At 35.4% G+C, this 23,635-nt stretch overlaps 1 protein-coding gene across 6 annotated transcripts in view; it reads right to left on the bottom strand.

Moving 5' to 3' along the window:
• ZNF385B (zinc finger protein 385B) overlaps positions 1-23,635 on the bottom strand; it is a 389,990-nt gene that overhangs the window by 42,182 nt on the left and 324,173 nt on the right. For 5 of the 6 annotated variants that reach the window (XM_060016502.1, XM_060016506.1, XM_060016505.1 and 2 more), the window contains 2 exons: positions 21,431-21,469; positions 17,546-17,656 (listed from right to left, as the gene is read on the bottom strand). In XM_060016502.1, the coding sequence (XP_059872485.1) occupies positions 17,546-17,656; positions 21,431-21,469 (150 nt within the window). The remainder of the gene's footprint in view (positions 1-17,545; positions 17,657-21,430; positions 21,470-23,635) is intronic. The other variant, XM_060016503.2, reaches the window with a different exon arrangement.

Below are 23,635 nucleotides of genomic sequence, written 5' to 3'. Positions count from 1 at the left end.
TCCTTTTTGCCTTTCCCAGTGTCTATTACTCTTTCTCTTTTTTAACATTTATACTCAACTCCCCCTTTCCAAATCAAATCCTTATCATTGATGTTTAAACAAGCCCTGATCTCCCCAACCCAAAAGAAACCATCCCTCAAGCTACATTCAACCCTAGCTTTTCACCCTTTCAGCTTCCTTCCACAGACTAATATGGTCAATTAATTGTATGCACATCTCCAATTTCTCTTCTCTAATATGGTCCACCTCAATCCACTGAAACAGACATCACTAAGACACCAATGCCTTAAGTCCTAAAACAAAGAACATCTTTTATTTCTCATCTTGCTTGACCAATCAGGGGTACGTGACCCTGCTGATCTCTCGCTTCTTCCGGAAGGCACTTTTCCAGAGGCTCTTTCCAAGGTTGATGTTCCCCCACCTACATTTCCGAGCCACGTGCAGCCTCATCTTCCCCTGCCCTGTCACTGAATTGGTGACATATTCCAAGGCGCAGTTTTAAGCCTTCTTGTCTTCTCACTCCAAACTTTCCTGTCTACTCTCTGTTCAGTTTCACCCACACAACTTTCCCAGCCACCTCTATACTGATAATTTCCTGGTTTCTACCTCTCTCGTCCAGATCTCTCCCCTGAGCTCCAGACTCATACTATCCACTTGGATATCTCAAAGAACCTTAAACATAAGTTCAAAACCAAACTCCTTGTATCATTTGTCTCTGCCTTGCTGCCAAAATTACCTAGTCTTCCTTCTAGCATTCCCTTTCTGCTAATAGCACCACTCTACCTCTATTGTAAGAGCTAAATCTAGGGATCATTCTCATTGTCACATGCTACCTCCACCCTCACATTCAATCACTAAGTCCTACAGATTTTACCTCCTAGATATTTCTCTAATCAAGACAATTCTTTATATCTCAACCACAACCATCTTGGTCCAGACTGCCATCATCTTTCACCTGGACTGCTGCAACAGGCTCTTTAGCGATCACCCAAAGGCCCCTCCTGCTCAGTTACAATCTGTTCTCCACGTGGCGGCCAAAGTGATATTTAAAAAATGCACACCTGAACATATCATTCCCCTGCTTAAAATCCTTGACATCTTTTCACTGCTCTTGGTTTAAAATCTAAAATCATCATATTCAAGACCTATATGTCCTACTCCCTACCTATCCCTAGTTTCATTTGGTAGCAGGCTCTTTGTTTTTTCTTGGAGGAACTGAAGGAAAGTGTGGCTGGAGTATAAGTACAGTGCTAGCCTTTTGCACATGCCTAAAATATAATACTATCTCTTTTCTCTTTTCCTAGTTAATTCCTATTCATCCTTCAGAACACAGCTCAAACATTACTTCCTTAAGAAGCCTTCCATGATCCCCCAGACTAGGCCACCTCCTAACTTTTTGGATTCTTTTCTTTATAGCACTTCTCACAATTTAAAAATTATTAAATTTTATAATAACATGATTAATGTTTGTCTTCCCCCGACTAGACAATAATATTCGTTAAGGCTTGTACCTGTAAGGTACTTAGTACACTGCCTGAAACATCTTGACATTTGATAAATACTGATTACATGGATGAATAAATGAATGGAAAAAGATTTTTTATTACTTGACAATAGAATTAAAATAAGGGTAGAGGAAGAAAAAATAATTGGAGTTCCCTCTAGAAGTTTCAGGCCCAAATAACAGGGAAATGGTAAAATGATTAACCAAAATGCAGCTGTGGTGGGGTGAGGAAATTTTGCAGAGGAAAATGAGAATTCAGTTTGGTTATCTATTTAGGCTGCTCATGAGATACACAGTGGAGAGGTTCAACAAACAATTGAAAACACAAGTGATGGCTGAGAAAAGAGGCTGGGGCTGGAGACATCTATTTTGTAACCACATTATGAGATGATAGATGAAAGCCTGGGGATGGATGAGATTCTTGATGAATTAAGACTAGAGAGGAGAAAACCCATTTTGAGGAAAGAATCTTGAGAAACAGCTATATTCAACAGGTAAGAGGAGGAAGAGAAATCAGCAGAGGATACAGAAAAGAGGCCATCAGAAAAGCTGGATATACAGAGTAATAAAACAGAGGTCAAGGGAAGTGAAAACTCCAAAGGAAAAATAATTAAAAATACATACACACAACAATACTTCTTACTGAAGTATAACAACATCTTAAATGCTAAAATACTTTTTTTTGTAATATCAAAACAATCTCATAAAATAACTGGAAAATAATATGAGGTCTTTGTGTCCTGGAAGAATATTTGATAATGTTGCAGAGAAAGCATAATGGTAGCCATGTCTGTGGAAATAAGGGGCCTATGTAGAGCTACTACTCCAAGGAAAATTATGAGGAATGCAGAAAAATAGCGAGAACACAGCAACCAGAAAGACTGCAAACACAACGTCAGCTTACAAAAACTACTCTGAATTCAATAACAAAAATGGTGACAAATAGTTACCATTTATTGTTTGCTGTGTACCAGGCACTGCACTAAGTACATTACAGACAGTATCGCATTTAATCCTCATAAAAGCATATGAGGCAGGTATTATTATTAGTCCAAGTCTACAGAGACTCTGAAAAGTTAAGTAACTGTCTAATACCACACTGCCAGAAATGGAAGACCCTAGATTCCAACCCAAGATTAAAAGATTAGGCTCTTAATTACTGCACCATCGAAGCAAGTCCCAAGCCCAGGGTCCAAACAGCCTTCACCATGGAAGATCCAAAACAGAATAGACTCTGTCCCTTATCCCCTCTGGTAAAAGATAGTCTTCATTTCCTTAGACAGGATGATCTGGAAGTGAATAAAGGTCTGGGGAGGTGACCTGTAAAGTCGTATAAGTTATAGTTTTCATTGTAGAGAATGGATTCAGTGATTCCCAACCAATCCTTGGGTTGCATAAATTAACGTTAAAAAAAAAAAATCCTCTTTAGGACCACGTATTCAATCAATAAATAAGTGTGCTAGGCACTGGGGGGACAGTAATGCACAAAGCATATTCAGTCCTTGAGCCAACAATTGTGCATGTGTGTGCGTGCGTGCGTGTGTGTGTATTAGAAACATATAGTAAATAGTTATATAAATAAGTTATCTTTACAAACTGTGATACATTTCATGGAGGAAAATTATTGGGTGTTATAAAATTTATTCTTGGGAGTGGGGCTAGTTTACACTAGGGAGTCTGGACAAGCTCCTGTGAGGAAGAGACATAAAACGTGAGACCTGCAGGAGGAGTAGAGACTAGACTGAAAGGGAGGGGGGAGAAGTAGCTTGGCAGCTTTATCAAAATAAAAGAAAGCCATTGTGGCTGAAGGCTAGCTAACAATGGAGCGAGTAACAAGAACTGGACTAGAGATGTGCATACTGGTTAGAAACCTGTATTTTGAGGATGGTAAGAGACCAAGAGAGTGAAGATTTTGGTATCAAGAGTGACCATAATCAAATAAGTACCTCCTACTTCCTGCAAATTCCTGACTGACTTCTGCCTATGATGAGAAGCAGTGGACTAAAGCAGGGGTCACCAGTTGGTATGATTTGGGGGGTCTGGCTGCTTGATCCATCTCTGTGGAATGAGCAGATTCCTAACAGACCAATTGCTCAGCTGTTGGAAAAACAATTCTTATATACAGTGGGTCACTCACCTGTCTATCAAGATAGCCCCAGGTCAGAACACAAAATCAGTGATTTATGGATCATTCAGTCAATTTGATCAGTGCAGATAACTAAATTGGATAAGTCATCCCTCAAAACAATGCTTCTTTGACCTGAAATATAAAACCTAGATACCATGTAAGTTAAAACACTTGACTCAAAAGATTTACTGGGAAAATGCTAACCAAGTCACAGAAAATCATTTGCTTTAAAAAAAGAGAATGGTATTAGATATTACTAAATGATTATAATTTCAGAAAAACCTCAACAATGTGGACTAATTTGGGTACAGGGCATAATGAAATGGTAAAAAAAAGTTGAAAAAGTTGAACATTTTTGAAGAAATGCTGTTAGTTACCAGAGATTCTTAGGTGATGTGTTAAAATATATAAGAATTATTTTAAATTATATTATCACTTGTATTTTAATCATTGCTCTTAAAGTGCTTACGTAAGCTTGAAAAAATTGGTTCTGTTGGTATTCTAAATCTCTATGCTTCAACCTCCTTTGCAACACTCATTTGCATTATCTTTGAAGAAAGAATTTGGACCAAACAAAAGTACAATTCAGCCCATACCTGAATTATCACAAATCCCTAATTAATATCATCCAAATTAATAAGAATTTACTGCATTTATAAAAATGGAAACTTATGCAAAAGACAATTATTCAATGTCTAGATCTTTAGAAAACTAGCCTGAAGAGAATGCCTTTCAGATATTCAAATTTTGTATTTTTTAATCTACATCTGCACATTTAGTAATTCTATTCTGGCATTTTACAAATATAGGCATCCATCATTTCCTCAACATTTACAGATGTTAATGAATATCCCCTTTTATAACCATCTGTGTAAATGTACAAATTAACTCTTAAAAAGAGATTGTTGGTATTTTTAGTTTAAAAGTGCATATAGGGCGTTTTGTTGGCTTACACAATTTAAATTACAAAACTATAATAACCTAAGTACCCCTTTAATGAGTCTTTTCTTTCCCATTCCTCTCAAATGATATAAGAAAAAGCCCAAAATTCATGACATGAACAAATAAATCATCACATAAAAGGACTCCATAGGTGTCTCTCAAATGATATAGAATGTTATTTCTTTCCAGAGCAAAAACTAGGTCACCTCAAGCTCACAGGTCAGAGATAATGAAAGCTACATTTCAGAGAACATTCAGTGGGCATTATTAAAGATAAAAAGGAAACTATTTGGTGATTACAAGTTTAAGTCAGCATAACGTATCTCCATACTAAATGTAACATGTATTTAAAGTAGCACTGGAATTCCTATTAATGGAATAACAAACGTCTGTGGTATACTGAAGGGGAGGGAGGAGATGTCCACTTCAGTACAGGAAACAAGGGGCTGCACTATGTGTAGATAATTTAAAAACAGTAATAAAACTGACTAAAAATAGGGCTGCTTTTTATTATCATTACAGGTTGGCAATTCTAAGGTTAGAAATAAAATACTCCTCCCTGAAAAAAAATTTGTTGGTCTACGTTTTAAACAATTGTTGTGATTACAGTGAATTTTAATAATATATATGTAAACTTGAAATTAGCATATCTTTTTACTTATCTTTTAATTGACTACATGGAAGTTAATATAGAGAACTTGCTATATCATCAAACTCCCAATTCACAATGACTCTGCTACAACTACTCATTTTGAAAGTAAGTTCCTAATGGTTAAGAATCGTTTAAGTTCATTTCAGATGCAATCAGTTTGCAAACTCTGTGCCCCTCATACTCTAGCATTTCAATAGTTGATTTGAAATAAAGAATGATAGCACAGCGACTGTAAAGACAAAACAGAACTTGAAATACTTCAATTCTCTCATTTTAGATGACTGATTAGAATTTTTATTTGTGTTTAAACTTTAAGAGTGAGACAGTGCCAACTGTGAGGTGTATTATTCTTGTTTGATAAATATAAATTTTAGCTTATACATGATGGATTTTACTGACTTTGGTTAATAGCTTTGAAATTGAAATTTATGCTTCTTTTTACGTTATTCTGTGCTTTAAAACTAAGGAGTGAAGAAGAAAATATCAGTGGTACAATTTAGTAAGTATATAAATTGTATCTTTTATATAATTTTGATTTTATTAAAATTTACTTATTTGTTACTGTAATGTTATTATTCATTACTGTGATAGAATAATATGTAGGTTTACATTTTTTCTCATTTACAAATACATTAATGTAATTAAAAAGGATCAATCCTTTCCTTTTTTGTACTGTAATATTAGGGGTATAGTAATATATTAAAACTTTAATAAAGTCTCTGAATTTCTTTCTTGGCTTTTCTTACTATTCATGTAATTTCATAATTATTTCTGAAAATGACTTTGTCCTATAGAGGGGATGTTAAAAATTATCTGCTCTTGGTGTCAGAAATGTTAGGTATGCCACTGATAAGAGCTGAAATACACTTCTATCTGAAGGAAATACAAATTAATAAAAGTTGAATCATATTCTCAGCCCCCAAAAGTCAGAAACTAAACAGAGTGAAGAATTCTTGGGAGCTCCTGTTCACCAGATCTGTTTCCTGAGTAGTGAATACAACGTTTGTCTTCCATGTGCCCTAGAAGACAGAATTAAAGTGAGGGGGGAAAAAGAACAAGGTTTCTTTTTTCTTTCTTTTTTTTTTTAAATAAAGATTTAGGTAAGATGAAATACTAAAAATGATTAAATCCTGGAACATGTTACCAAAGGAAGCTGTGGAACATTTCACTCTGAGGGAATGGAAGTTTCAGTCATCTCAACCATCCTCCTAAGTGATCCTGGTTTCAGGTATGCAGACAGACAAAATTTTGCATAATTTTACGCAGTTCATGGACCCCCTGCAGCCTATCCATAGACCACATCCTCAAGAAGCTCTGTTTGTTTCAGCTCTAGCACTTAATAATTCTTTAATTCTCTCGCCATCAAATGCTGACCATCTCTCAAGCCTTTCACAGTTTTACTTCTTTCTTGAACCTCTGTACAAATACAGAGATAATATATGTGGAGAGTATCTAATATAGAGCCTGGCAGAAGAACAGGCATCCGTCAAATGCTAGCTTTCTGCTGATGATAATCCTAGCCCATGTGCTGTCTGCTTTCCTAAATTTATATTACGCTACAGCAGGGTAGTTCAATATAAGTAATAACAGTAATACTGTTCTTCACATCACACAGTTGAGCAATGTTTCTAAGTGTATTAGTTTTTTTCCCCTAGCTAGATAATCAGGTCTATGAGGGTAAGGAACCTGTCTTATGTTTCCTGAATCTTCCTTTCTAGGCAGGAACTATTTTGACACTCTTTTCCTGTCCCTGGCTAAGCTGATAGCTTCTTTACTCCCCTTGAAGAATTCACATTGATCAGCAACACTATTTTTCCAATAAAGTTTCCCAGCTTGAAATCTTAGAAATTGGCTAAAGCAGTACTTCTTCATATGCTGTCCTCTCCCCCATGACAAGCCACGCCTCATAAAGTGCCTTTTGGCCAGTCAGGCCCTCCCGCCCCCCCCAAAAAACCCCAAAATTGATCTTTATGCTGACCGACCGTATCTAAAGTTCTCTTTCCTCCGGGGCAAATGCTGTCACTTTATTCAAAAAGCTGCTTGAGAGATGAAAGTAGTTAAAAGTTATCTCTTTTGCAAGATGTTCTAACTGTATTAAATCAGCCTCTTGCTTGAAAGCGATGGAGTAGGCACGATTACTTCTTGTTGCATCCCGCTTTTTTGTTTTGTTTTTGTCTTACATAAGTAATACTTTTTTTCTTGTTGTAAAAGTTGTGAAATTATAGCCAATTGCCCACTCAAGCATACAAAATAAAAGACAAGTTATGGGAAACCAAACATGTACTAAATAAAGCCTGAATACAAACTTTAAACCAGGAACTAATCGTTCAGGACACCTACAGGTGTCCAGCCTAGAAATTTTACCTGATTTCTAATTGTATGTTGCATAAATTTTTAGCTGAAGAATCCAAACCACAAGAATTGAGTGAAACATGATCTTATTGTTAAGGATTCCACACCCAGTCTTAACTAGAGAAATCCATACCAAACAAAAAGGAACAATACACAAGACTTCAACAGTCCTCCCCAACCCCAAAGTGGGAAGATGACAAAAATCACAACAAAATGACCTGAAAATCCTTTCAGGAATCTTTTAATTTTGTCTAAAAGAGTTACTAACACAGGAATTTTACACAGGAAAAAAAGACCACCCATAATATTTTTAAAAAGGTGTTACTAATATTTGATCAGCAAACCAATATTTAATGGAAATGTACCAAAGCTTGCAGTACTGATCAATAGATGCTTAATGGTTTTCTGTTGAGAACATATTCTGATACGGGAGGGTGGGTTTTGCATTCACATTTACTGTTCTTCACATCACATTAGGCGGGTCATCCTAACTTTGAATATTATTAAACACATATAAATAGCTAAAGTAATATGTCATGTGAGGCATCTATGTGTTTTAAGAAAAGCCCCGAATGATTGAATTATGTGTTGCATAACTTCCCCATTAGTTAAATATAGGATCTGAAGAGTCTTTATAAGTAATAATGCTCACTTTTTAAAAACTTCACTTTTATCCTAATCTTCACTTTCTTTCAGTGATGAATTTAAAATTAGTCCTAAATTATCAAATACCCACTTAAAATAAGGTAGTTCTGAGAAAGACTGTGACATTCTGGTAATGTTATAGTGCTAATTTAAGGCACTTTTTAAAAAATTTAATAAGGAACTACTATATGCTTCAAAAAGGCAGACTAAATTTTTTAAAGAGCTTTCTTAAACAGCAGCTATTGAAGCCAACTTTTAGCTCGGTATGTTCCTTTTCCCTGTAACCACACTATATTTCTGTCATGTTGAAGCAGAAAATGTTCATCATTTTGTCAGCTCTGCCTGCAAAGCAGAGAATTACCTTCCCAAGCTCCTGAGATTTATGCTTTTAATTACCTGCTATCTGCTTCACTACCCTCCATACCTAATAATCAATAGAAATAGTCTTATTTATGGGAAAAATGTAAAATGTTTGACAAAAGCAGACTATCATTTTCTAGATTTCCATTTAATGCTATCGATTCTTTGTATCATCAGTACCTTTTTTCTTAACAGAATCAGTTGGTTTTTCAAACTCACAAAATTATTCATTTATCTAATAATTTGTACTGCTTAGCAGCAGATGTAAACTTTACAGCTAGCTTTCACTTCCCAACCCAGCAATGAGAGTATTATCGCAGTGGTATTTCTTTATTTAATGATCAGCTGCAGAATTCAGTTTGAGTATAACTTTCTCCAAATCCCTTCATCATAAACTCACTTTTTAGTGAGGACCAATTTCCATGGCTTAGTTCATTTCTAAATGAGAGGCCAATATTAGCATAGGTGAAACTTAGCAGGCTAGGTACCAGTATTCTTAAAACTCTGCGTCTCACATTTTATCAGTATCAATTCTTAAAAAAAAAAACCCAACAAATTACACATATATACTTATATGTAACTGTGTGTACACAATTTATATACAACTATATAAATATAAATATAGTATAAATTAATAGACTAAAGGAGCTGCTATCTACCTCAAGGGTTTCAAGAGAAATACAGTAGGTGTGCATGGGTAGCAGGCAGTGATTGTATATGTATATGTGAGAGGAGGGAAGAATTAAGTTGATCTGTAGACCTCACATGTGTAGATATTTGTTGGACACATCTGAGAGTGGTGATGTAAGGAGGGACAAATATTAGAAGATGACTGTTCAAGGTTTTTCTTGACATGTCAGTTATCAAAGGTGATGTCTGAAAATTCAGGAAATAAAGTATAAATTTTTGTAAACATTATGTTGGTTAGAGTTTCAAATACTATGTTCAATATACTTTTTTTAAAAAAATTACCTTCTAGGGGCTTTTCAAGGGAAAAGTGCCTCAGAATTCAAAGCAATGAATCCAGTTATTAACCTAAAAAAGCTTAATAAAGACACTATGTCCATGAGAGAAAGGAAAAATAGTGTATTTGTTGTATTTTTGTGCCCGAGAAAGAGGAAGAAGGGGAAAACAGAAGAGCTAGAGGAGAGGGAGAAGGGAAGAGAAGATAGAGAACACAGGAAGGAAGAACATGATGGCTTAGTAGAAGAGAACACGTTTTGATAGGGAAAGAAAAACACTGATAACTGGTGAACAGAATTTCTAGAGTTAAAACCAGCGCTAGGCAGCCAATAGCAAAATGCAGAGTCCCCTAGAAGAGTGTGATGGGGTGATAAACAAAAAGCTTGATCCTTCAGAAAACGCAAGCAGGTAACTTGCAGCTGAGTGCCTCTTCCGCTTTTGCTGCAAGACAGATCTTCCAAGAAGGCGTCTAAGGGGTTCCTACTTCCCCGCCGCTTTGACCTTCCAGGGAAGGAACCGCAGCTGCGGTAGGGACTTGCTGCCTCTCTTCCAGCTGCCTCTTCCAGCTGGCAGCTGGAAGAGAGGTGCAGTTAGGCCTGGGGGCCAAAGGATACAGAGGGTCAGCCCAGAGCCCACGGAAAGGGCATTTATGTGGGACCCAAACTTGTGGCTTTCTCCCTAACCTCATGACTGCTGAGATCCCTGCTGGATGACAGAGAATGCCAGGGCTCCAGGAGAAACAACACTAACGCCTCTTGAGTGGCAGATGGCGGGTGGAGACAGTTTGTTTATGCAAGACAGAGAATTTGTACTGTATTATGTAAACTGCTAAGGAAATCAGGAAGTGGGCATAAGATTAAAACTACGCAAAAAGAGATATGGGCAGAAAGGTCCAGGAGAGCATATGAAATAACCTTCTCCAAATGAAAACTGCTAAGATGCCAAAGATGCCAAATGCAGGAGGAAGTGGCATTGTGGATGTATCAATTACACACTAATTGCAGTCATATGGGAATTGAGGGTGATTGTTGCGTGACTACACTTTCTGAAATCTCAGAGAGATTTACAGGAAAGAATAGGAGAGTCAGGTCACCTACACAAATAACTGGTCGCCCTGTCATTTTAACTTATAAGCAAATCCTTAATTTCCTGTCCATTTGTACTTAATAAGTCTTACGTAAATCAGTGAAATGGCATGAGGTCATCTCCTTATGTCTTGAGACATGAGGCAATAGAACACAGCAAAAAGAACAGTGGTCTAAAATGAGAGATAGAGATATTGGATGACCAAAACCCAAAAGAAACACAAAAACAACATAACAAAATTAAAAACTTAGAGGAACCACAAAGTAAAATTAAAAAAAAATTGAACTATAAATGATTTGATTTATAATGCTATTCAAAAAGTAATAGTGTAAATTCAAAAAATCAAGAGTTAGCTCCAAATTAGGGGTCAGCGATTAGGGACCCTGCATCTCATGCTGAATCAATTGTGTTATTAATGCTGAGTATCAAAATTTCAGGGTCAGTTCCTGAATTAGAGTATATAAAACTTCATTAAAAAGATCATTATGCTCTCATTTCGATTTGCCCATGACGCATAAAGGATCCAGTCATATGTGAAAGGTATTTATGATTAACTCTGTTCTGAGATAGCAACAATAAAAGAAGATCATCTCTATTTTTAAACATTTAAGAGTACTAACTTGCCCTGATTTTGTGTAAAAATCTGTTTAAGGATCAGTTTCCTTTATCCTTCTGCCACTGTTCTCTAAGAAATTGAGATTAATACAAAAATTAGAAATTATTTGGGATCTGCCAACTTTCAACCTAGCCAAAAAGAGAAACATCAGCCTCAAAAATATTTTAAAAGCTTGTGTTAAACGTTCTAGTTTCTAGTCTTTTCGTATGAAAACCGAAAGTCCAATAATCTTGAGAGTCTTCTTTAAAACTAACTATGAAACAGTATAGAAGACCTATTTCTCTGGCAAGGCTTAACTCTAGAAACATATTATTTCCCAGCTAAAGGGAAAGATTCGGATTTAAGCTTAACAATTTATAGCCATACTAGAGTTGCAGTGCACTCGTTCACTGGAGAAGAAGGGAGCATTCAGGCCCAGGATAATTTCATTCAGTGCTCAGCTTAAACCATGTTAGAAAAAAAAAGGTTGCCAAGAAGAAACTAGGGACACGGGTGCTGCACACATTTGTGCAAATGTCTGGGGCTCAGTTGGAAAGACACATTATTCCTGGACTGCAATGCTTGGCCCCTGGCAAAGTTAATGGCGTCAATTTGCAAAGATTCACTTGGGAAATGTTTGTGATTAATGCTTGCTCATTTGCATAACGCTGTATCGTGTAAATAAAGCTGTAGCCTTTTGCTTTCCCACAGTGGAGTTCTACTGAGATGATAAAAGCTGGACAAAGGGGGCTACTGGACACTTAAACTAGGTCACATTGAATTTTAATGCATGAAGTCTGCCCTGGTACAGTTTATATGGGTAATGGAGAATGTCAGAATGTAGTCTGTTTACTGAGCAAATCTGCCTCCCAGATTTTTCAATAAACATATTTTCTACACTGAAGAGTGAAGCCAATTCAGTCTCAGGCTGATTTAGAAATGTTATTAAAGAAAATAAGGATGAGCATCTTCTTAATTCTTACATTAAAACGTAAAATAGGGTAATTATAAAATAATAAACTCTCCCCCAAATAAAGAATGCTCAGTTTCAGAGCTCAGTTATGCAGATTACAGCACCATTACTAAACACTGAGAACATGTACATGTCACACTTGTGGATCTGCCATCCAGACTTTGTGGCTTTACTGCCCAGAGTCTAAGCATGACTCAGAAATTTAATTTCTTTCTCCATTATCAACATAGCTTTTGAGTGGTGACAAGGAAGCCAGTGGTCACGTGCTCATGTGTGTACATCTGTCCATGCCCCTGTTAGTAAACACAAAGAAAATTAGTGACATCGAATAAAGCTCAATTCAAAGGTGAATCTGCTCCTAGAGCAATTCTGGGGTGTAGAAAGAAGACTGGCACACCTCTCCCCAGAAGACTGACAAAAATAAAAAATAAAACTCGTAGTCATTCTTTCTGAGTCTTACTTATTCCACCTGTAAGATGGAAGTGTTTATATCCTGTCCTTCTAAAGAAATACCATGGAAATGATTTTCAGTCATAGAGCTGGTATGGTCCTCCCAAAGATCATGTAGTCCATTTTAGGTTACATTACAGAAGAGGAAACTGAGGCCCACAGTAGTGAAGTGGTTTATCAAAGTTCAAAATTAGGATTCAAATCACATTCAAGGACTCTTAATCCAGTGTTTTACACTGTGCAGCCTTTCTATGTATGGAGTAATGAAATACAGAGCAGAAGACCTGGAATACGTTCTGAGAGGATCTAATAAGGTTAATCCTTGCGTGCTTTCATTCACACTGTTTACTAGTAAAAGTTGCTGCTAGACTCTGGAGTCTAGTATGTATAGGGCTTGGCATAAAATAGGAGCACAATAAATGCTAAGAAAATGAGTAAAGTTGTAAGGCAACATAGTATCATTGGAGAGTTATCGATTTAGAGTCAAGAGGCTCAAATTTATGTCCTATATCTGTATCTATTGGGTATGAGAATCTATGTTAACTCCAAAGATAAGAAACAACCTAAGTGTCCACCAATAAGGGACTAGTTAAGTAAACTATGGAACATCTACACATAGACTACTGTATTGGTTTTCTATTGCTGTACTAGCAAATTACCATAAACTCAGTGGCTTAAAACAACACACATTTATTATCTTACAGTTCTGGAATTCGGAAGTCCAACATGGGTTTCATTGGGCTGAAACCAAGGTGTCAGCAGGACTGCATTCTATTTTGGAGGCTCTAGGGGAAAATCAATTTCCTTGACAACTTCTAGAAGCTTTCCACATTCCTTGCCATGTGGCCCCTTCTTACACCTTCAAACCAACAATGACCAGTCTAGTTGTTCTTATATCATATCACTCTAACTTCCTCTTTTGCCTCCCTCTTCTATTTTTAAGGGCCTTTGGGCCTGCAGGAAAATCCCAGATAATCTATTTTAAGGTCAGCTGATTAGTGCCCTTAATTGCATTTACTACCTTAATTCCCCTTTGCCATACAAGGTAATATAGTAAAAGAGTCCAGAGATTAGGATGTGAACATCTTTGCCTACCACATCTATAAAAAAACAGTGAGGGAGCTTGCTATGTTCTGATAGGGAAAATTCTCTAGGATATATTGTTATGTAAAAACAGTGCAGGGCAAAAAAAAGTGTGAATAGTATGCTACCTTGTATGTAGAAAGGGAGGAGATTGAGTACATATTCAATCTCAATCTACATAAACAAACCCAGGAAAGATAGGCAAGAAATATTAAAGTGGTTACAAGATAGACAGGGAAAGGCATGGAGGGTGGGAGGATGGGGAATAGGATGGAACAAGATTTTTCAATGTACCTTTTAAAATTAATTTGCTTTTTGGACCACGTAAATATAGGTTTTTTAATTTTTTTTCGGTACGCGGGCCTCTCACTGCTGCGGCCTCTCCTGTTGCGGAGCACAGGCTCCGGACGCGCAGGCTCAGTGGCCATGGCTCACGGGCCCAGCCGCTCCACGGCATGTGGGATCCTCCCGGACGGGGGCACGAACCCGTGTCCCCCGCATCGGCAGGCGGACTCTCGACCACTGCGCCACCAGGGAAGCCCCAATATATGTTTTTTTAATTCAAGGGATTCATAATTGCCTCAAAGTCCTTATTATTCACTTGATGGTCAAAACATTTTGCTTTGCAGAGCCTGTCTATCATAAACCTTGTTACTTTTCTCTTAACTCTAACAGGCAGATCCTTATTTGTCAGTGGCTTTGTATTAAGCTGTTCTCTAACATGACATTCATAGACTTCATGAAAGTCTGCATCTTTTGCAAGATTTTTGCCATTTTACTTTGCGATCTCTTTGCATTGTATTATGAGATGTTTTCAGCATCAGGTATTGCTGCCGTGGGAATGCTAGAACCAAATATGGAGCATGTCTTCTGGTGGGTATTCATTTTGTAAGTGGCCAGTTAAGCAGCGAGCATTTTCATTTTATATTTGTAAAGTTACAGAGACGTTAATTTCCCTATGTGACTGTATAAATTTGGATAATAAGTGGGCAAAATTTTTAAATATACCTGGATCTATTTCAGTATTTATTATTCTGTTTTTTCTTAAAAAATTCCTTTAATTATTATACCGTAAATCTAGTAGTAATATTATCGTTTAATATATCTAGTAGGTATGTCTCTATGATTAATTAGTCTTCAATTTACAAAATATTTCACGATTCCTATCACATTGCATTTTTTTCTAGTCAGGTTTACTGAGGTACACTTTACATACAGTAAAATTCCTTTTTAGGTATTGAGTTCTATGAGTTTTGAAAAACAAAAACAGTTGTGTAACTACCACAACAATGAAGATTTCAAATATTTACATCACCCAAAAAAGTTCCCTCATGCCCCTTGGTGATCAATGACCCAACCCCACCCTCAGACTCTGCTAATTACGGGTCTGATTTCTGTCCCCACAGTATTGTGTTTGGCAAAAGTTTTATAAGTGTAACCATACAGTGTATAGTCTTTGTGTCCAACTTATTTCATTTAGCATACTGCCTTTGAGATTCATCCATGTTGTGGGGTGTATTGGTACATCATTTCTTTTATTGCTGAGTAGTATTCCATTGTATGGCTATACCACGGTTTGTTTATCCATTCATCAGTTGATAGACATTAGGATCAATTTCAGTTTGGGGCGATTATGAATAAAGCTACTATAAAAGACACATGTGTATAAACATATGTTTTCATTTCTCTTGGATAAATACCTAGAAGTGGGATTGCTGGGTTGTATGGGAAATGTATCTATAACATTATAAAATTTCTTATAAATAGCTACCAAACTGTTTTCTAAAGGACCTGCACCATTTTGTATTTCCAACAACAATGAATGAGAATTCCAGTTGCTCCTCATCCTTGCCACTTTGTAATATCAATTTATTTAATTTTCATCATTTTAATAGGTATAGTAGTGTCTGATTGTGGTTTGCATTTCCTTAATGGCTAATGATGTTGAGCATTGTTTTACATATTTATCTGTCATTCATATTTCTTCTCTGGTAAAGTGCTTACTCAAATCTTTTGCCCATTTATTATTTATTATTGAGTTGTAAGTTATTTAAATATTCTGCATACAAGGCATGTGTTTTACAAATATTTTCTCCCAGTCTGTAGCTTTTCTTTTCAATTTCTTAACAGTATGATAGTGTCATTTGAAGAGTAGTTTTTACTTTTGATGAAGTCTAATATATAAGCATTTTTATAATCATATTTTTGTTTCTTAAAAAACCTTTGCCTAACTCAAGGTCACATAAATTTTCTCCTATGTTTTCTTCTACAAGTTTTATAGTTTTAAGTTTATAGTTATATATATATATATATATATATATATATGATCTATTTGAAATAATTTTTATATTTTGTGTGAAGTAGCAGTCAAGGTTCTTTTTTTAAATTTACAAGTGGATATCCAATTGCACTATTTGTTGCAAAGATTAGCCTTTCTCCATTGAACCGTCTTTGCAAGTTTATTGAAGATCAACTGACCGTATAGGTGCAGGTCTATTCTATTCTATTGATTAATATGTCTACTGTTCTTTCACCAGTATTGCAGTCTTGATTACTATAGGTTTTACAGTAAGTATTAAAATCAAGAAGCATAAGTTCTCAAACTTTGTTCTTCCCTAAAAAACATTTTGGCTATTATAGGGCTTTTCTTTTCTATGTATATTTAAGAAATAGCTTGGCATTTTCCACAAAAAAGCCTTCTAGGATTTTTATCTGGGTTGTGCTGGGTCTATAGATCAATCTGGGGAGAAATGACATCTTAACAATAATGAGACTTTGAATGAATTGGTACTACATATTTCTCAATTTATTTAGGAACATTTTAATTCTTGAATAAGGAATTTGAGAAAGATTTTATCAGGTGCCAAAAAAAGTCATTGGATTTTTGGTTGAAATTGCATTAAATATATTTTTATAAATCATGAAAAGCATATCTCCTCTTTTCCAATGACTATAATTTTCATTATGCTTCCTGTGTAGAATTATCAAAATATAATTTAATGGATATTCAAACAAAGATATTTATTATTTTAGTATTTCCAAAACTCATGAATCGTATAATATACTCTTGGCAAAATGATTTCTACTGTGAAGTAACTTGGGAAATATCACATACAATATGCAGCCGCCAGATTCAGATTTGCATTGCTCATTGGCTTTACTTGGTCATTGGGTATTATAAATATTCTAATATTATTTATTTTGGTTTTATGTTATTTTATTCTACATTTTAAAATCGACTTTCGTAAAATATTGATTTGTACCCTTTTCTTGTTATCATTTTTCTTAACAGGATGGTTATGCTTGCCAGATAAAATAATTTACAAAGCTTTCCCTGTATTTCCATAGTCTGGGAAAATATAAATTGTATAATAAATTATTCTCTCAGGTATTTAATATGATTTGGCACACACACATATAACGTGACACTTCTTATCAAGAGTAATAACAATGGTTTTCTTCAACGTTCATTGCATTTTTTTCATATTTTCATTGCATTTTAAACTTTTAAAAATATTTTCTGCTATTCAAGTATTTTTGAAAAGTAAATATAACTGGTGGGATTAAGTGTAAAATGGTATAGGTGAGACTGATTACATAGAGAAATCCTTGATTTTTGACATTAGCCACTCTGTTGTTCAAGTTTCTAATGTTGAATCCAAATCCCTTGAAAATCTAGCACACTGAAATAAGTGGGCCATCAATTGGAGGGGCTGCTAGAGAGTATGTAAATATGAAGAGATGTACATATTCAGAACAATCAGACTTAGAGCTTGACAGACTACAGAGCGCAATGAAAAGGTGATACTCACATCCGAGTTAAAGCGAAGCTGACAGACATTACAAGAAATAACTTGTTTCTTCTTTGGGGGAATGGACACTCCAAATGTGTGGTTAATGACTGCTTTTTGCACAGGATCCATCTAAAGAGCAAATGATAAAATAGTCAATTTATAACTTCAAAGGACAGATAATAGTGTGCGCAAGTAAAGTAACTATTATTCCTTAACGTTTTAACTTTTACTTCCCAAACAAGGATAATAAAGACTCTCATTCGATAGTAATGTACTTATTTCCAGGAATTAAAAATAGAAACACAAAAATTGGTTTGAAATCGTAACACAAAAAAATCACAGGAGAATCACAACATTTCAAGAAATCTTATATCTATATAAGAAACCTTGAAAAACCTTAAAAGAATCATAGAACAAGAAAACTTAAGATCTAAAGATCAGGGTTAAAATTAACTTGTTAATGTTTTCCCTATGTGAGGTAATAATACTTAAGATGGTCTGAAATGATTTCAATGACGACTGTTACAGATGTATTTAAGTTTCTTAGTTTTTTATTTGCGGCAAAGTCATAAATGACAGGCTTTATCACAGCACAGAAAATGTTGACCTTTACTTTAAAATAATTTATTATTGTTCATGTACTCTAGATATTCATTCTACTGGAAATGCATGTCACTCAAATTCCTATAACAGATTGGTTAATATGCAACCCCTGCTTAAATATTGATCAAGTAAAGTTTTGACTTATAACCTGTGACTTTCTCTCTTTGGTTTGCATTTACCATAAACAGTCAGAGAAATATACAGTGATACCATAGAAAAAGTATGCCACAAAGCCATGAAAGTATTTGGAAAATGAAAGAACACTATCTGCAGAGCCTATAAAAAGAGAGACACAGCAGTGATTCTCTTGTGTACTCCAGATAATAATCTCCAGCATTAATGTCAGACAACTGGCAGTTCAAAAAACAATGACGAACAAAGCATAACTTATAAACAGATGTAACATGAACAAGGACAGATCCATTGACACCATTGTCTAGGAAATCTCCAGAGGTTAGAATTTAGGACGGGATTAGTTGATGATATTTGGTAGAGAGGGGAAATGAATACTATCCCTGATGAGGCGTATGAATCAACAAAGTGCAAAATCAGCAGTTAGAAGAACTTAAATACATTAGAAAATAGGGTGGATTACAGAATTATTGAACAGTAAAGTAGCCTTTTTTTTTTGCTACAAGTTTAAGTGAGATGACAAGACAGTGTATTCCCACTATAAAGAAAAGTTATGTGGTTTGGAACGTTTAAAAAAGTCAAAGAGGGGAGTTTTCTGGAGTGATAGAACTATTTTATATCTTGACTGTAGTGGTGGTTACACAAACTTATACATGTGTTGAAATTCAAAGAACTATGCACATTCCCAAAAAGTCAATTTTATGTATGATAACTTAAGAAGTGAAAAAGAAAAAACTGTTAAGAGTATTATGTTTAACTACTTTGGGATTGACATATATACACTACTATGTATAAAATACATAACTAATGAAAACCTACTGTATAGCACAGGGAACTCTATTCAGTGTTCTGTGGTGACTTACATAGGAAGGAAATCCAAAAAAGAGGGGATATATGTATATATATGGCTGATTCACTTTGCTGTACAGCAGAAACTAACCCAACATTGTAAAGCAACTATACTCTAAGAAAAATTTTTTTAAAATTTAACCACTAAATGTAAAATATTATTACTAGAAAATCTGGGGATTTGTTTCGCTCGAGGTTGTAATTGATTGTATTAAATGAGAATTAAAAAAAAAACCCTCTATGGGCAAAGAAAATCTCAAAAGATCAGAAAATAAAACTTTAGTTCACTTTCTTACTAACAAGTGCATACACTTAAAGTCTCATCCATTTGCGAAACATGAACCTGTACTTTCTGATCTACTAGAGATGGCAAATCAGTTTGGACAGGCTTAAAAATAAAATAGCCTAACTATATTGGCAGGATGGAAAAACTACACTGTTTTGCAAAGTTAAAAAAATAAGAGCATTTTATTGAGATATTTTCTGTTCTCAGGCTCTAAAAAAAATACATCTAGTGATGTGTGAGCTATATAAGATAAAAGTATATGAATATTTCCTAATCATATTTTCTGCATGCCACTTTTATTATTTCTGCTGTATCTATATACTATTGTATATGTTATTATTCACTTAACATTTTTTCTTTAAAGCAAATTAAAATAGACTTTTAAAAAACAGCAGCAATATGCATGAAAACATAGTTTTAATGTATATCCTTTCCTATTACTCATTTCAAAAGTATATTGAAAGTTACCATTAAAAATTAAAACTTCCATCATCTAAAATAAATGCACTATCCTAGTTATTCCCATACTGCAATATGAAAACATAGACAAAAATACATCTACAAAAATTTAGCTCCAAATTTTTAGTAAACAAAGATATCTGTTGAGAGCTCCAATACAACCCTTGGATATAAACATTCTCTTTACATTTTTGAAATTGTTAGCTGCCTACATAATTTTTCAAGTAACCCCTGATACAAATTTGTCTACTCAAATCTCACATTTGTACCCTACCAGCCTGAAAATACTGTTTATGTTCCCCGAGGCTGAGCATTCTCTTCCTGAAAGGTGAGTTGTGGCTGAGCACCCCCAATACTAAGGCAGGCAAGTTCCCAGCCATCTGCTCCATGAAAAGCAAACTAAGGAGGTTCCTTCAAGAAACTCTTAACTAGAATTGACTTCTCTACTTTACACATATAATCCTACTTGTCCTCATAAAACACAGTCCTTTTACCCCCTTCCTTGTCACCTGTCATGAACTCCTGCTGCCTTTACATCCTTTGAATGACTTACCACTAATCATATGAAAATTTTATCTTCCATGTTTCTCACTTGGAACAAATTTTTCTATTTTCCACTTGATTCTCTATTTTGTTATAGGTATTTCAAGAAAAGGTCTACTTTTTTCTAAATCTTGTTTATCTTTCTCTGTTTATCATAGAGTTATATAATTATACTTCTTATTCAAATGTCACTTGGGAGGACATGATTTAGTTGAAAGAAGACTTTAAATGGTATAAGAAAGAACGTTCCATTGGCCAATTCATCTGATATCTTGAAACAGACACTGCCCAGCTGATGTTTTGAGTATATGCCATCTGATGCAGTAACTACAAATACCTGGGTCATTTCAGTGGGGTCCATAATTAGCAATAACATAGAAAAGGCTTTCAGATCTTTCTCTTTTTTAAAAGTATAAAGTAGTAAAATCCTGAATTTTTTTCTTGTAGCATTCCTACAATACTCTAAAAATTAGATAAAAATAATAAATATGATGTTAATTTATATTAACTTAAATTTTTTCCTCCACTAATGCAAAATTGGTTTTCTCTAATCATAATGAGATATGTATAACTAAATCAATGGCAAGTCTTTTATTCAATCACCAATTTTCAGGATGAATAAAACAATCAAGATGAATAAAAACATTCTCATAAACCCTAAAATGTGATAAATACATGTGATTCAATTTAGTATAGTCAAAACTATATATCTATACCATGATGATTTCATATGTAGAGTACTCAGCAAAATTATTGGAGGTACTACAATTATACAACAAACTCTTGAAGTTTTAAAGATTTTATAAAGATATTTGAAGTGTTTTTAAACATCTTTATTAAAACGTTTATATCACTTTTAAATAAACAATTGCCTTGTTAAATACTCAGATTAGGTCATACTAGTTCACACTGCACAAGAAAGCTGTCTGTGGATTGAGAAGATTGTTTCACTGGTTAACAATGCTAAAAAAAAGCTTTTCTTTAAGGAAAAAAACCCCTACCACATAGCTCTAGCTACCAATATTCCTTACCTGGCAGAATTTATTGGTCCCAAATAAGCCTCTTCTTTTCTAAAAAAGTAAAAGTCAGAAGTAGTCATCCGGAATTTTGAGGCTAGCAAGCACATTCACACAAAATTTTTAAAAATCCATTTTCTTTGCTCATCTCTGATTAAAAAGCCTGAAATGCTTACTAACTAAAAAGCAGCAAGAGTTAACACTTTCCACTTTTGCTAATGAAAGTCATGTAGAAATGAAAAACAAAACCTATTAGTGCAATTAACTGGTAGGTAATAAAAATGAAAGATGGGGTTGTGGCTTTTACCAGGAATTGAGGAGATGATTGCAGGCTACGTATGGACAAATTAACTATTCTATTACAGTACTTATAAAAGGAATTAATGAAGGTGGCCTTATCACACCATCTATTATATTTTCAATATCAAAATAAGAACAAACAGATATCTTGATGTATTCACCAAGTTTATGGAACTACAAATCTGTGTGAGTTTTTTTTAAAAGATCTACTTTCACTGAGTATTCCAAAAAGTAATTTATATCCACACAGAGTAAGCAATCATATAAAAACACATGCAGTTGCAAATAAAACCTAGCCACAGGGAAAAGAAACACAGTGCAGCACTTCACTAAAGTCAGGATGACGACTATGGGCGGGCAGGGAATCTAAGGTAGGGACTACATGATCAAATGATAGTACTAGATGACATTTATATTTGAGATAACTTTCCTAGATGGAATTTTAGGCAAAGAAAATAAAATTACAAACCTTTCTCAATAATTTTCAAGGGAATGAAGTTCGAATTGTATTCTTGTAAGAGTCTTACAATGACTTCACTACCCATCCAGTGGGGCTGGGTGTGGGAGTAAACCAAGCACCACTCAATTAAAAAGCAAAAAAGACTGCTCAAGAATGATACAAGTCTTTCTTATTTGTGGCTGGGTATCCATAATATTCTTAAAGATGAGGACATTTCATCTTAAGCTTAGCTATCTGCTTTAACCAACATTCTAAAAAGCATTTGGTCAGCACTTATACAATATAGTAGGCAATACTAGCTTTTCTACTAAACAGAAGTAGAAACCAGGTTTTTGACTTTAAAAAGTTAAAGATCGATCATGCAACAAACATTTCTGGAGGCCTAATATGTTTCAGACATTGTCCCAGATCAGATGGGGTAGGATGAGTCAAACACAAGAAAGGACATTATTGTAAAAGTTAAGCAGTGAAAAAGGATGGCGATTAAGCAAAACACCGAGGCACGAGAAAGCACATAAAGGTCTGTCCCCTCTTGCCCCACCCCTCCTTTAGACTTTCCCCCCCTTTTCTGATTTTCTCACAATTCAAGCATCCAGGATCCTCCCTTTAACAGTGACATCAATGTGTTATCCTCCTGGGGTATTTGCCTTTTAATTCCTTTCTCTAGCTGTGTAATAATAATAATAAACATCTTAATAAGAGCAGCTTAGACTTAGAGCTCTCACCACGTGCCAGGAACTATACTAAGGGATTATCTAGTGTACTCTCCACCATCACATGAGGCAGATACCATTTTTATCCTCCTTTTACAAATGAGGAATCCGAGGCTTTGAGAGGTTTAATAACTTCTCACCCTCAAGTTCGTAGGTCTGAAGCCAGGAGTCAAACTCAGGCGAGAGTCTCTCCCCCAACTCTTCCCTGCTAACTGACCACCAAGCAGGGATGCTGGGTATCATGTGTGGCACTGCTGTAGAGTGTGAGAAATGGGAAGAAAGGAGGAGTGTTCCTAGAATTTCTGCAGCCTGGAGGGCAGCTGTCTAGTCAAGCTACACATAAAGCCTATTGGTGGCTTATTTTTTTTATGTATTTTTTTTCTATTTCTATTTTTTTTTAATTTATTTATTTTTGGCTGCGTTGGGTCTTCGTTGCTGCACCTGGGCTTTCTCTAGTTGCAGCGAGCGGGGGCTACTCTTCATTGCAGTGCGCAGGCTTCTCACTGCAGTGGCTTCTCTTGTTGCGAAGCACAGGCTCTAGGCACATGGGCTTCAGTAGTTGTGGCACGTGGGCTCAGTAGTTGTGGCACACGGGCTCTAGAGCGCAGGCTCAGTAGTTGTGGTGCACGGGCTTAGTTGCTCCGCAGCATGTGGGATCTTCCTGGGCCAGGGATTGAACCCGTGCCCCTGCATTGGCAGGTGGATTCTCAACCACTGCGCCACCAGGGAAGCCCCTACTTGGTGTTT

The sequence above is a fragment of the Delphinus delphis genome, chromosome 7 (assembly GCF_949987515.2).
Source record: "Delphinus delphis chromosome 7, mDelDel1.2, whole genome shotgun sequence".
Classification (NCBI taxonomy): Eukaryota; Metazoa; Chordata; class Mammalia; order Artiodactyla; family Delphinidae; genus Delphinus; species Delphinus delphis.
The sequence above is the reverse complement of the archived record's forward strand: the minus strand, read 5'-3'. Positions and strand labels throughout refer to the sequence as shown.